The sequence below is a fragment of the Egretta garzetta genome, unplaced genomic scaffold, assembly GCF_000687185.1.
Source record: "Egretta garzetta isolate BGI_Z169 unplaced genomic scaffold, ASM68718v1 scaffold81, whole genome shotgun sequence".
Classification (NCBI taxonomy): Eukaryota; Metazoa; Chordata; class Aves; order Pelecaniformes; family Ardeidae; genus Egretta; species Egretta garzetta.
The window spans coordinates 6,028,724-6,044,306 of NW_009258671.1; the positions used below are offsets into that span (position 1 = coordinate 6,028,724).

At 34.4% G+C, this 15,583-nt stretch overlaps 1 protein-coding gene across 5 annotated transcripts in view; it reads left to right on the forward strand.

The window, feature by feature from the left end:
• The window catches only part of ARNTL2 (aryl hydrocarbon receptor nuclear translocator like 2), a 28,087-nt gene extending 12,965 nt beyond the window's left edge, over positions 1-15,122 (forward strand). For 4 of the 5 annotated variants that reach the window (XM_009648759.2, XM_035888523.1, XM_035888525.1 and 1 more), the window contains 10 exons: positions 887-1,004; positions 1,825-1,968; positions 3,665-3,905; positions 4,840-4,946; positions 5,537-5,687; positions 6,935-6,990; positions 7,771-7,879; positions 10,334-10,421; positions 12,139-12,247; positions 13,335-15,122. In XM_009648759.2, the coding sequence (XP_009647054.1) occupies positions 887-1,004; positions 1,825-1,968; positions 3,665-3,905; positions 4,840-4,946; positions 5,537-5,687; positions 6,935-6,990; positions 7,771-7,879; positions 10,334-10,421; positions 12,139-12,247; positions 13,335-13,471 (1,260 nt within the window). In that variant the 3' untranslated portion in view covers positions 13,472-15,122. Of the gene's footprint in view, positions 1-886; positions 1,005-1,824; positions 1,969-3,664; positions 3,906-4,839; positions 4,947-5,536; positions 5,688-6,934; positions 7,011-7,770; positions 7,880-10,333; positions 10,422-12,138; positions 12,248-13,334 lie in introns of those variants that run through there. The other variant, XM_035888526.1, reaches the window with a different exon arrangement.
• The last annotated feature ends 461 nt before the right edge of the window (positions 15,123-15,583 follow it).

Sequence of the window (15,583 nt, forward strand, 5' to 3'; positions counted from 1 at the left end):
AGAGGCTCTATGTTTATTCTGCTCTCTTAGAAGCTTTTCATTAAATCCATTTCTGACTCTGGCTTGCTGGAAAAGTGCTCCCCTTTATGTATGCAGTGATAACATAGCAAGTGGCATGGGTCCAAAATGAGTTGCAATTTGAATCTAGAACACTGCTTATCAACACAGCTCCTTTCTACCCATTGATTTGACCTGCTGTGGTGAAGGTAAGCAATCAAAAATCCCAAACTAGCCCACTTCTGTGAGAATTCCTTCCTGTTTCAAAAGAAAGTAGTGCTGCCTACAGTAATGCAGCAGACCAGTTACTTTGGATCAGCAGAGTCAGCAGGTTGAATGGATCCCAGCTAGGGAGATTTCTGTAAATATCCCGTACTAAGGAGAGCTGAAGTGAGCTGGACTCTGCTTCCAGGCAGCTCTTGACTCAGCAGTGCCATTTCTGTCCAACCAAATTAGAGCTCAGTCATTAGGTAGCAGGAATATTTCTTCCTAGTTCCCTACCTTCCCCCCCAATAATCTGTGAGTAGAGTTATTTTGGGTGTAACATTCTTTGGTTAGGATCAGGAATCATATTATGTACATAAATAAAACATTTATGTTTTACAGAACTATTTTTTAATATCCAACTAAATCTGCTGTTTTGCAAAGGGGAAGTAACAAATTATGTTTTTTCTACTCTATTTTTATAAAAATAATATTAAACAATGCCAAATTAAATATGGATCAAAATACTGATGTTTAGAGTAACCCCAATATTTGACTTTTTTTAATGGTGTAGAAAGTTGTTTTTCTGAGATAAATAATATGTGTGGTGTCCTGTTCTAAAATGATATGGTTCTTATATCTTTTGGGTTTTGTTTCTGTTGTGTTCTTTTTTTTTTTAAAATAGGCCAGTTTAATTGGACAAAGTTTGTTTGATTACTTGCATCCAAAAGATGTTGCAAAAGTTAAGGAGCAACTTTCTTCTTCAGATATCTCTCCTAGGGAGAAGCTCGTAGATGGGAAAAGTAAGTCATATTTGAATGTGCTCGGATTTTTTTAAAGAGTTGTTGATAAATTTAGTTATTATGCAGGACATACTCATGTGTTCATAAGTGCGTGGATGTACAAACTTGAGGTGTAATTTCTATGAACCAAACAGATTTGAATGCTTATCTGCTGCTTAGAATGCACTTAGAGTTTAAAAGCTAGCCCAGAAAAGAATTTATTTTAGATAATAAGAATGACTGAAATTTGCATTGTTAAACATTTACCAAGATGTGGTCTGACATTCTTCCTACCAGGCATACTACTTTTTTTTCTTGTATTTGATAGGTCTTGTCAATACAAAAGACCTGATGTAGTCGAACATGGGATAAAATACTTCAATATCAAGAATCACTGTCTTCTCTGAAAATGCTAAGTGTCAATCCTAATTTAACCAAATCTTATTTTGTTTACAGTTATTTCTAATATGGAAAACGTTATGTACTGTGCAGCTAATCACTATTTTATAGATGGCTTTTATAAGCATCTCTGCAGTTCTTCCTTGTACCAAATAAAGTTGAAAGTTTATAAAGCATATTTATTAAAATATCATTCAAAACATCAAGAAGGGTTTAAAAATAGTTTGGTAGTTCTTTTTAATTTTGGAATCTGTGTGACAGTCGTTTTCTTTGCCCTATTTAAGTTATTACACTTTTTTCATTTTTAATTGTAAGGACAAAATTTAGGAAACTAAAGAGTAAGGAGAATGTGCTGGAAGCTAAAAATGAAGGAAAGGCCTTGTATTCTGAAGTTTTGTTGTCAGATTTTGTTTTTTTAACTACTTTACTAAATTTTTGTAAGCTGGCTTGCAAGTACACACAGATTTTCAAGCTGGACCAGCTCGACTGACTTCTGGTGCTCGACGTTCCTTCTTCTGTCGGATAAAATGTAGTAGGACCACAGTCAAAGAAGAAAAGGAGTGCTTGTCCAACCCAAAGAAGAAAGGTATTCAAACAGTGTAGATGAAGTGGGGGCTTTCTGTCTTGAAATTTGGTACATTTAAGTTCCGAGTCAGTAGTGTGACCCTTGTAGTTATCACTGACTTCGCAAAGTAGCTGTAGAGAAGTGTACATGTGTACTGGAGACACGTTTTGAAAAACAGTCTAATTGTACTCTTTCTCCTCCCTATTCACTCCTGGAAAAGAGGGAGGGAGGAACCTGAGTTACAGTGTCTGTTTAGGAGCGCATTGTCTGTTGTAGTCAAATTTTAGAAGTCTCAGGGAAATTTTTGAAAGCACTGGAGCAGATCAGAAGAATGAAACTAAATAACATATGTCTTGAAGATAACTGTGAATAAGGCCTGCAAAATCTACTGTTTTGAAGGAAAAAAAAAGCAAGTAAACCAACTTCTTTTTCTGATTTTCTTTTTGTGTTGTGTGTACGTAAAAAGTATGAATCTAACTTTTTTTTTGCTTTTAATAGTAAAGTTAATTTCTCTGTGTAATTCCATTCATTTTTCCAGTAATTTTAATTTAGTTCATATTTTGGTATGCCTGTACAGCAGTATTCTCTTGTCAAGTTTTCAGTGAATGGATCTTTTTAAAATGTAATTTCGGGCTTTTATTTAATACCTTAGTACTGATTTTTGCAAAGGTGTGCTGCAATTGTTTGACCCTGAAAAAATCCTTCCTCTTTTGTTTTTCAATGTAACCTGTTATTGTTGAGATGTACCGTACAATAGTAAGTTTTAAAATAGATCTGTCATTGTAAGTAAATAGAATTCAGTCTCCCTTGATGTGCCAACTAATTTAGTGAGATAAGAATTTAACTTGTATAAATGTTTCTCTGGAAAGCAGTATTGAGGGAAGGCACCTTGACAATCTGAGAAACTGTGACAAAGTCACAGTAAGATAACTCAGTTTTTCATTTTACAGAGTTGTTATGTTTTGCGTGGTTGATAGGGTTAATGCAGTCAAATCTATGTAAAGAATAATTTGTTCAGAATACAGATAGCAAGAATTCTTTGGCAATTTTTTGAAAGATAGTTACTGTAGGACACATAATGTCATCTCTATGCCTGGATGGATATGAGGGTGTTTGCATGTTACATAGACAGCAAAGAGTCTACCAGCCATAGGAATAAATTACAGTGTATGCTGTAATTTACGACTTTTAAAATATTTTGTGTTCTCAAAAAAAATGAGGAATTCAGAAGAATAAATAGAAAATAAGCTAGGTTGTTTGGGGTTGTTCTCTCAACTGATTCTTTTAGCAATTGCAGTAAACATATGTTAAGATCATCATGTTCACAAAAGGTAAATTGATTTGGAAGCTACAGAGTGCCTCTCCAGTTTATTTTAATTTACAGTAGATATGAAACTGTATGGAGAGAAAGTGATCTGTGGGTTACCAGACTGTTGGTTTACTTTTTTTTTCTGTGAGACTGTGTTTGAACTGCCAACACCTATAGCCTACCTTCCTAAATCTTGCATAGGGTTAGAAGCGCTCTCTCCAGGTAAGCCAAAATGAAGTAGTACAAAATTAATTAAAAAATAGTCTGTAGAATTATCTATAGCCTTATACAGTTGTTGTAGGTAAGCATAAAATACAGTTGCTGGTCTCATGGTGAACAGAATAAAAAAAGTAATTTGGTTTACTTTTTGAACCATAACTGCTTGTTATTTCATTTTTTTTTTATTAGATCACAGAAAATACTGTACCATTCACTGTACTGGGTATATGAAGAATTGGCCTCCTAATGAGGTGGGAGTAGAAGAGGAAAATGATGTAGAAAAGGACAGTAGTAACTTTAACTGTCTTGTTGCAATTGGGAGGTTACACCCTTATATTGTTCCACAAAAGAGTGGAGAGATAAAAGTCAAAGCAACAGAATTTGTTACACGATTTGCCATGGATGGAAAATTTGTTTATGTAGATCAGCGGTAAGCGTTTTGTTCTTTAATGAAGAAACAATGAAAATGACACCACTAATTAAAATTATTAATACTTTCTGTCAGAACTGTAATTTCTCAAGGAGAATAGCATTTCTAGGTGCAGTACACAGGAAGCAGATCATTCTGAATCTATGAGTACTTGGGCTTTGGTTTTTTGTCAAACATAAAACATAGTATATAAAAGTGTATTTTTCTATAGGAAAAGATGAGCTAGCAAGATTAAAATACGTTGTAAAATGTACTGATGTACTTATTTATTCATAAAGAAAAATCTCAAGTTAAGAGCTTTATAGCTATGCATATGACTTCAGTAATAAGCACCTAACCAAAAATTATTACTTCATAAAATCTTACCATTGGGAACATATACATTATATCTAAATGAGGTATCCAATTACTTCATTAGAAGTGAAAGTTAAGTTCCTATTTCCTGAACTTTCTAAAACAGACTTTTATTGGTTGTATAGACGGAATTACCACTTTGCATTTTGAATTTCATTATTATCACTGGAAGCTTTTTATTGCTTTCAGCCATCTTGTCTTTCATCAGTTTAATTGTATTCCTTAAAGCAGCAGAGCAAAATTCAACTACTCAATTTTTGTAATGACTCATCATGTGTGATCAGTACCCTAAGTGGCTAATGGGAAGGCCTAATAATCATAAATATTTTGTGTGTACATGTGGTTTGCGTGTTTAAACACTGTTATTTTGTCTTTGAATTGCCATTCATTGCAAATGGATAGTTTGCAATGAATAATATTTCCTGTTGTTTTAGAGCTATACTAATGCTGTATCTTTTTCCCAAACATTGAACACAAGCACCTATTTCTTTAAATATTAATTTTCTGCTTTATCTGATACTGAAGAAAACAAGTTTTGCAATGTTTGAATCCACTGTAGTTATATTTTTATTTCTAACAGTGCAACAGCAATTTTAGGGTATCTGCCACAAGAGCTTCTAGGAACTTCTTGTTACGAGTACTGCCATCAAGATGATCACAATCATCTAGCTGAAAAACATAAAGAAGGTACAAAATAAGTGGTCCTCCCAGACTACATGTAACTACATGTAACTGCTATGTGAAAACAGTACAAATCAAAAAATCAGAAGCTGAGAACAAATAAAATTAAACAATCTTAGCATTGTCCTTTTCTACGTCTGCATTAAGACATGCCCGCAAAAAGCTTGTAATAAAACTGGGGAGAAACTTCTGTTTTCTTGGATCTTGGTGCAGTGCTTTAATCACAAGGGGTCAATGTTAATGCTTCTTCAACCCCCTGCTTCAATTCTTTATAAGAATGAGGAAGAAGTCCTGAAGAGCAAATGTACCTAATCATGTAATTAAAGACACTGTTTATGAAAGTTCACCAAGTCAGAAGTCTCCCTACTAGTGATTTGCAGAAACTTAGTACTTGGGCTTTAATTTAAGATTAATAACATTGCTGAAATTGTAGTTTGATTTTAGCAGGTGTTTTGTCCTGTCAGTTGTTCTGGCATTTAATTTGTATTTCTGGTCATCAAAAACATTTTGGTTTTATGATGCTATAAAACAGATTATTTTTTTAACTTTAACTTTCTAAGTATAAATATGGTGATTACAACTCCTTTCTTATCTAGTGTTGCAGAATAAAGAAAAAGTATTTACAAATTCCTACAAATTTAGAGCAAAAGATGGGACTTTTGTTACTTTAAAGAGTCAGTGGTTTAGTTTCATGAATCCGTGGACCAAAGAACTGGAGTACATTGTATCAAACAACACTGTGGTATTGTAAGTAATTCATAATATGAATTCCCATGTTATTTTTTGTCTTAATTACAGTTAGCATTAACAGAAAGCAACCTGTTTAAGAAGGAGAACAAGACTAGAAAATATCAACACTACACAAAAAGTGGTTGAATAACCTGGAAGAACATTTTTTTGCATTTACCAGTTATTTTTATTTCAGGCTTAAGTTGTGCATTTATATTTGAAAACTGTGCTATTTCCAGTAGAAAAAATGAGGTGAAAGAGTTTCTTATTAAAGGAAGAAAGGAAGGTTCTTTTAAGAAACGTAGATAAGAATAAATGGAAATGTGAAGTTAGTTCTACTTTTCCTTCTGAGCTTTACAAGACTGCATGTATCAGTTGATCTAATTTTAAGTGCTGCTCTATCTACCATGTGTCAGAATGTGGAGAAGCATAATAGATAGATCACAGAAAGGCAGGACAAAAAGATACTCTCCAAATTGATTTCAAGGGAGGAGCCTGTGAGACAGTAACCATGTGCGCTTAATTCTTGGTTCTTTATTTTTAATTTTTCTTTTTCATTCTGTGTGCCTTGCAATGGAGGTATAATTTGGATTGCTCCAGTGATACTGAGGATCTTTGCCAATGAGTGGGTTTTTAAGAGGGGGACAGAGGGGATTTTATTTCCATTAAACCAAGCCTTAAACCAAGGGGGCCTTTACCCATTCTGTAGTTGGCTCATGTCTTAAGTCAACATCATCCACCTATTCTTCCCATGTCCTTTTCCTTCAAGAAAACAGAGAAGAGCAGTTAAGACAGTCTAGGCTGCCCAACAGCCAAAAGCCACTTTTGCCTGTCCTGGAGATCTGGGCATCTGCAGCTGTCTAGAGGAGGGAAGGTAGGCAGCAGCTGCTGGGGGAAGTTAGCCACTGACCTGTCCTTGTAGCAGTTGTTTCTCGTTAACTGGTCTCCCTCCTAGGACAAAAAATGGTAGCCTTGTTCTCTTGTCATGGAACAAAGACAACTATCTTGGCCTTTCTTCTTTATTTGGAGAATAAGTAGAAGTTAATATTTCACCCAGTGCTTCAGAAAGAAAAGTACAAAGGATTGAACATTGAAACGTGAGGAATATATCTTTTTTTTTTTTTTTTTTTTTTTTAAACTAGTTTGAGGATATTAGTTTTTACTCTGTGTAAAGTATGATTAAAATCACACATCAATATGCTGGGTTTTGCCTTTGAAAAAGTGCTGATTTTTTTGTTTGTTTGTTTAATTTATTTAAATCTCAGAGGTCATAACGAGTCAGCTGAAGAACAGGTCCCCCACGGTTCCCAGCCTGCAGAAGGCAAGTGTTGCTTCTTACAGGTATCATAGATGCATCTCCTAATCAATCATTACTACTTTAGATTTATTCAATCCAGAATTTTTTTTATTCTAGGTTGCTCTGCAAGGAAGGATTAATTGTTTTAAAACTTAATTCTGGTGACAATTTCTAGTTACAGCATCCTAATTCATATCATTCACATAACTGTGATCAGAAGGGCTTATAGCATATCTTTTCCTTCTAGCAGCTTCTACTATAGCTAGGATTTTGGTTGACAGGATATTATGCTTCTGTCACAGACCTCCTTCATATTTTTCCTGTTTTTTTGAAGAAATGCAATTGTACTATTGGAGTTTACTATGGAATATAGAGTGATACTGATATATTTTTGAATAATTTTCTGCTATGCATAGATTCTGATTTCTACATGCTGTTTCGTCATCTTGCTATAAGCTTTTTATTTTTGCTTTTGAAATTGTTCTTCTTAATAACTGATTTCAGTTCGTGAAAAATCCAAGGTTTTTCTCATGTGTTTTACATGAGAGAGACTGGAGGTGGTAATGATTAAAGCTAACTTCATTACTAGACATCAGCAATTTTCACAAATACATTATTTGCTTATCTTTATATGTCAAATGAGACAACTCCCTCCCCCATGAGTTAGTGTTCTAAGGAATTTAGTTTCTGAAAGTAAGAGATATAGAACAAAAACTGCTTTAAAATGAATCCTTGAGGTGATTGTTCTTGCTGTGTAATGAAACTGCTACAAAGTTAAGGTTTTATTTTCTTTTTTAACTGTAGATGCTGTAAAACAGTCTTTAGTAAGTGTACCTGGAATGTCCTCTGGAACAGTTCTTGGTGCTGGAAGTATAGGAACCGAAATTGCAAATGAAATATTAGAATTGCAAAGGTAATAAATGCTTAACATCATACATTAGGCTTTTAAGTAAAGATAGAGAAGAGTTATAAGTGATTATATGGAGGTTGTTCAAGTTTCATTTTTATTGTGTTATAAGTATAAAATATTTTTAGTTTGAGCAGTGCAATTATGAGATAACATTAGATTATAATTGGTAGTCTCAAGCATGGCAGAACACATCACTGGTGTTGATAAATAGTTTTGTTCTGGGCATGCAATTTTCTTTATTAATGTAAGTATTATTTAACTATGACTTCAAAAGTGCTACTGTGATACAGCTTCTTCACATGATGTTGAAATGAGTAGATAAACCATTCGGGAATGGAAAATCAGTTGTCTGTGAGTAGTGTTTTGGGGGTTTTTTTTGTGATAGCATCGCTCTGCTAGGAAAACTTTCATTGAAACAGTCCCCAGTGGAGTGCTTTCATAGCCTGTCTTGTCCTTTTCCTGATTATCCTGAATGTAGACTAGAGCAATAGCACAATTCCTTCCCAGTGCCCAGCCATAGATTAAAAAAAACCTCACTGCATCATTCCAAATGGGAATCCATACAAGATTCAACTTGTTAATTAAAGATTGACCATTTTAAAATTAACTAGTTTTAGCAGGTACACAGCATACCAAGGAATTTGAAAGGAAGACAAATTTTAATGTGAAGATATTATTACATATTTTTTGTGTTGTACACTCATAGTGGTGCCTGACTTGATTATAGAGGGAAAGGTTATTACACCACGTAATTTTGCACTGTATCAGCAGTTGTTGTGTAAGAACATTTTTTAAAAAGTTTCCAAGCAAGCTAATTCTAGGACTTTGGGATGCACATGCACAGAAGTAGTCTGTTTTCAGTCACAACACTTTCAGGAATTAAGGCTTCACCAGAAGGTCCAACCACTTTTGTTAAGGTCAAATTTGGGATAATGGTACTATGTAATCAGCACAGGACAATTTATCTAAGTGTTAGCTTTGGATAATGAAGCTGTCCCTCAGACTTTAGATCTTATAGTTCCAGTTCTAGGTAAAGGAATGCCAAGAAATGTTTTATGTCTGCAGAGCAGTGTGTTCCAAGGTCCCATGTAGTTCTTTCCACTGGCACTTTTGCAACTGAACCTGAAAGAGTAGTCATATTACATCTTCCAGGAAGAAGTACACCAGTTTTGGCAACAATAGTAGAGGTATAAGGAGTAGTTTCATATTGTAGAATATCCTGAGTTGGAAAGGACCCATGAGGATCATCAAGTCCAACTCCTGACTCTACGTGGGGCAACCTAGAAGTTAAACCATATATCTAAGAGTGTTGTCCAAACACTTCTTGAACACCGACAGGCCTTGGGTCATGACCACTTCCCTGGGGAGCTTGTTCTAGTGTTTGACCATCCTCTCAGTAAAGATCTTTTTCCTAATATCTTCCCCGATACAGCTTTAAGCTGTTCCCCATGTCGTATCACTGGACACCAGAGGGAAGACATCAGCACCTCCCTCTCTGCTCTCCTTCATAAGGAAGTTGTAGACAGCAATGAGGTCACCTGTCATTCTCTTCTTCTCTAAGCTGAACAAACCTATTATCTTCAGCTGTTCCTCGCAAGTCATGCTCTCTAGTCCTTTCACCACCTTTCTTGCCCTCCTTTGGACACATTCTTATATTTTTACATCTTTCCTATATTGTGGAGCTGAAAACCATACACAATACTCGAGGTGAGGCCATACCAATAGCTCAACTTATTTAATATAGGCTATTTATTCACCCATTTTCTATCTTTCCTCCAATACCTTGTCACATTTTGGATCTGAAGAAGTGATGGAAACAGAAGCATCCAGAGTGTCTCAATTCGCCTATAGCTTTGTGCTTTGGGAGTCAGGAAGAGCAGGGCGAGATAGGAGCAAGCTGTCCAAAGGGCCCTGGTACGACATTTTCACTGTTAAGTTTCATGTCTAGCATGTTTGGTGAGGGAGGATGAGCAGTATCTCAAAGAATTCTGATCACAAACAAGCTGTCTTTATTTTAGTTGGAATTTTATGAAAATATGGGAAGAACAGGTATAGCAAAATAATAGTAGAAGGAGCGTTAGAAGAATATCTTGCTTCCCCTCCACCGTTTAGCAGAGCTTTCTTATGTTGTCTGTATTCTGTATGTATTTGAAATGTACCTATTCGCCCCAGTGTGCATAATTCTGAAACCTGTTACTCTTTGGTCTGTCAGTGCTGGTAATTCAACAGAAAAAATAAAAATGTGCTCAAGTAATTATGACCCATAGCCTTTATTGATCTCTTCTCCTTTTTGTGTTATCAAAACTTGGAGCAGGAGGATTTAAGACAACATTGTCTCAGATTAGCTGGTTCGTGCTTCATCACTGGGGAGGTCCGGTGGGTTCTGCAACACATAGGCTACTTTTCAGTTTATGACCAACGTGACTTGTTAAATCAACTAAACGTATACAATTTTAGGTTGCATTCTTCACCATCTGGGGAGTTAAGTCCATCACATCTCTTGAGAAAGTCACCTTCTCCAGCTTTAACTGTAAACTGCAGCAATGTGAGTATGTCACTGCCTGTAAAAAATCTGAAAGTAAAAGGTTAATATCAGGTAGCTCAAAGCCTATGTTTGAACCAAATTACCCTGATCTGTGTTTTTGTGAGAGAATGTGTGAGGTATTGCCAGCTACCTGGCAACTATGGAGGAAGTTTTGAGAGATGTGACAGCAGCACAAGATCCAACCTCATTAACAGGGGTATCAGTTCAAGCCTTAAGGGGCTATTCCTGAGGCTGAGAGGACTGCAGTCTCCACTCAGTTATTGGGATCTCTGCTGAAGCTCTGCAAATATACTAAGTGAGTGGGATCCACGTGATGAGGACTCTTCTGGATTTGGAACTGGATTAAAACTTTTCCTAATAACTGTCAGAGAGCAAAAGTGTTTCCACCTGTTCAGTTTGACAACCTAAATAAAACACCAGTTCTTCTTTTCTCTTACTTGTACTTTTAATCTTAATGTTCTCGAAGACCCTTTTAAAAATCTATGCTCTATGTTCTCAGTTTTGAAATGTTTAAAATTTTTACTTTGAAGGTATTTCAGTAGTCTTCTAAAAATTGATAGAGTACGCTGTTTTGCCTATCTAGTAGTGGTGGTAACACCACAAACTGTAAGTATCATAGTTATTGACCATAGCTATGGAATAACTGATGTATTTTTTACCTAAGTTTATTGTATGTTGTATATTGTGCACTGTATAAACAAACATTTACTCCTCCATCAGCACTTCTTTGAATGTAAGTGTCTTTCCATTTAAAGACAGTTTATCTTCCCATTACAATTTTCATGTCCTAAGAATACTATTCTGGACTAAGGATTGTCTTGGCTTCCTCCCTTTTTTATAATCAGTTCTCCCCTGCCTTACTGCCCGTCTTTCTCCCTAAGAGTTGGTTGACTGAACTCTCTAAATCATGCACCATCTCATCATAAGGATAACTTCACTGTATACTTTGAAGGTTTTTCTTCATTCTGTGCTTTGGTATCCCATTTGTTCCTAAAATGCTTTTGTAAAGCATTTCAACTTTATTAATTCCATAGTAGAATATACACAAATCAGGCAACGCAAGAAATCTGTCCTGCTAAATTGCGTGTATCTGTTACATGAAACAAATGGAAAAGAAATTCTAATACATTTGGGTTAGGATGACTTCCATCTCTATTGTTGCTAGCCTTGTTTTTCCAAAGTGCAAAAAGTAATATAAAATTACTTAGATTTTTATCATGATGGTAACAAGATGCAAAATAATAGAAAAGATACAAGTTTATAAGTCATATAGTTTTAATGTATATAGAACAAGGGAGGTACGAGGGTCTTTTTTTTTATTTTTTAGCTAGAAGTGTCGACAAACATCATGTCACTGGGAATTTGTAGTTTATGATGCTAGACGTGGAAAGTATATACCAGTACAATTTGTTGTGCTGGATTTATTTGCTGAATATTGAATTAGACCCTCAATAAAGTAGATGACATCACTGTGAAGTACCTTTGACAGATGTGTAAGTAACACCTTTTATTTAAGCCAAGTCCAGTGGTCCAGTGCTGTGTGAACTTCTAAAAAAAGTTGGTTTTAAATGCAGTAGATCTGCCTGTTGATGCATATTTTTCATTTACTCTGTTTAGTTCTTAATATCTTGACAGCGATTTATAATGTTTCTGTGATGTGATAACTGACTAAATTTAGGTTTTAATTCTGTCCATTTTACTGCTTCTGCACTTTTAGGTGCCAAATAAAGAGTTGATTCAGTTATGTCCTTCGGAAACAGAAGTTCTAGAGACTTCAGAACAAAACCAGGGTGCTATTCAGTTTCCCAGTAATGAACCTCTCCTCAGTAAGATTTATTTCTTTTGTGGATATTTTGGGGGTTGCAGGGAAAGGCTTTTCTGCTAAACAGTGTTTGAGTGCACCACTTTACAACCATATATAAATTGTAAAGAGATTTGTCTGTCTTAAAATGAAAGGACTCTTAAAACAGATTTGTTCTCACTGGAAGGCAAACAGATGGGCTAGTCAAAATGTTTCAGAAAGAATTTTTTTTTTTTTTCTTTCCTCTCCTTCAGGGAGGCACTAAGGCAGCAGTTTGTCTGGATATAGGATTCCCTGACCTTGTAAGAGGAGAATGCCATTGCATTATTTTTAACATAAAAGGCAAAATGCTATAAAAGCAATGTTTATGCTTATTCTGTATTTCAGCTCTTAGAAACTTACCAGTCTTACTCTTTTATTTTAGTTACGAGAGCTTTATTTATTTCTTTATAACCTATAGCTTTCTTCCAGGTTAGCTGTAAGATGTTTATATATATATATGTAAAAAAAAAAACCAACCCCAAAAAAAAACAAACCCAAAGGGGAACAAAAGCTAATCCTAAAATAAGGGTTTGGAGGAAAAAAAAAAAAAGAAAAAAAACCCCAAAAACAATCAAACATTTGTCTAAGACAGGCAAGGAAATGTTTTTTATTGATATTTGAGCTAAAGCATTTTACATTAATGTTATTAAAGGCAAAGGTATAGTGTTTATTTCTAGAGGTAACACATAGTAACTTGTAAGTTTTCAGGAGTTCATCCGGCATAGTACGTCATATGAGAATTCAGGTACATCATTATGTTTCCCACTAAGGTGACATAAACTAGAAAGCAGTTTTCTACTTCAGTGACATGAACATGGACACAAGTTTTACTAGCTAGCAGTTGGAGGTAGTCCAATGGATTGGCAAGTTATGTTGTGTATGTTCTTATAACAGTCTGCAGACAGCCATTATTTCTATTACTTGGTTGGTTTTTTTGTTTTTTTACATTTACATGTAAATGTTTGCCTCGACTTCAAAGGAAGGAGTTGTTTAAAAACAAATATGTGTTGAAAGTTACCATATTCTTCATGCTTTGTATTGCATACAGTAATGTTTTAATATTTTTATAGGTGGTAATTCTCAGCTGGACTTCGATGCAATATGTGAAAATGATGACACTGCTATGACAGCTCTTATGAATTACTTGGAAGCTGATGGAGGACTTGGCGATCCAGCTGAACTCAGTGATATACAATGGGCTCTCTAGTTTTGCTTTTTCAGAATAAGAAGGAATGTAAAATCTGTAATGCACAACAACCGTACATCCTCAGTACTGTATTATAATTTTTTAATGTTTCATTTGAATTCATACGTACTGTCTATATATTTTTAAAGACTGAAGCCTTGTTCAGAGAGAGACAGTTTCTGCTGCACCTATGGAAAAATGCAATATTTTTTTCATGATGGGGAAACCTTGAAATTTTAATATTGAACCATCTGTAACTGGAATGCTTAAAACACATTACTATATTTTTGCTAAGAAGCTTTAACCAAAAGGTACTGTACAATGTACAGGAATATTTTTTCTTAGTTTTAATACTTAAACTTTTATTTATTGTTTTTGTTTCAGATGGTAGAACATTGATTATCCATGTTACTTTCTGTAGAACCTACTGTACTTACACAGTTTAAGAATATTTGTAACTATTAAATTTCATTGAAATGACGATTTGCACACACTACAGTTGTAAAATAAGGTATTGTAATTCTCAAATGATGCAGTTTGTGATTCCTTGACCTTTTCAGAAGCGCAGGTTTTGTAGTCAAAAGTAAAAATAAAGCATACAGTTCTGGGAGCAAGGATTTGAATTAGATCGCCATAACAATCAGAAGAGAAAAAGAGTCACTTCCCCAGTATGCAAACATGATAAAGATATAAGAAAAGAGCAAGAAAATCTTAATTAATATTTTGTATTAATTGTAATGTATTATTAGAGGGGCAGTGCATAGAACCTTAGAAAAGGAATGCTATAATGCTAGTAATAAAGCCACTTTGCTCTCATCACTAGAGAAGTTTGGATAGATTGTCTTGGTTCAAGTGAGGCTAGCACTGTATATTAGTGAAAAAAATCTTAAAATTCTATAGTATCTTTTATAGTTTCGATGTTTTGGGAGAGATTAGGGTGATTTTTCTATTGCTTGAGTCTGTGACTTTTTAAAATATTTGTGTAATATAGTGCTGTTTGTAAGTTAATGCTATATAGGATGATCTTTTGGGGGGCAGCTTATGCAAGAATTGTATCGCAGTTACAGCAAATTACTCAAGAACATGGCACTTAATAGGTTGTATTAGAACAATATAGCATTAATATATTAAGTGGATCTTTTTATCTCTGGTATTAAAGGTTTAGACCATTTTTTGCATCAATTATATATCATAAAAGCATAATTTTCCATTTTTAATTCGAGTAATGAAAGCATTTGAAGATATTTGATACATGTGCCTATTTTTAATACAGCCATTTAAACACAGGCACTACCATAAGCACTATTGCATTTGTTTTAACACTAAAGGTGAGCTATAGGCAGCCTATTTCAGCTTTTTATGAAGGCTGAAGCATGTAGATGTAGTAGCCACAAGATGTCACACTTCTACTGTTGGATAACTATCCTACCCGGAATGAATACGTAATTTTGTCATGCACTGACTTCCTATGCTTTGACAGAGCAGCTTTATATCTTATAGATATGAATCGTTTTGCAAATATTAATTTTTTGGTGACATCTTGTGCAGGTTTTCTAAAATGGCTTGTTGGATTGAGGTTTGGGTTTTGTTTTGGTTTGGTTTTTTTTTTTGTAAGTCTATAGATTTTTTGCATTTAACTTGTATGTGATTTCCTGCATTCAATTTTTTTTTTTTTTTTACTGACATGGAGCCAAAATTACCTGTTCTCTAGTTTTATTCTAATAAACTTTTACGTTCCATCACAGCAAATTAATTTTGGACTATATCACGGAGCAAGGTGAAAAAAAATAAACAGGTACTTTCTAAGAATTGATAGAATTCTATTTGTCTAAATGAAATTTGAAAATTTCAAATTTTGCCATTGTAAAGTATATTTTCTTTTTTCTATCCTAGAAATAAATTCCAAATAAAACAAGGAATACTGTAGCTAACACAGATAAATGAGTAAATAAATAACTTAAAATTATACAGACTTTCCTCAAAATACTTTCTTTTTTAACTGGATTAGTTTGAAAATGGTGCAGATGTTCTTGGAGGGGAGCATATTTATTCTTTCAGAAGATTTATATAACTATCTAGAATTAAACCACTATTTTTGGATTGTTCTTGGATTTCCCTAGAAAATAAAACCAA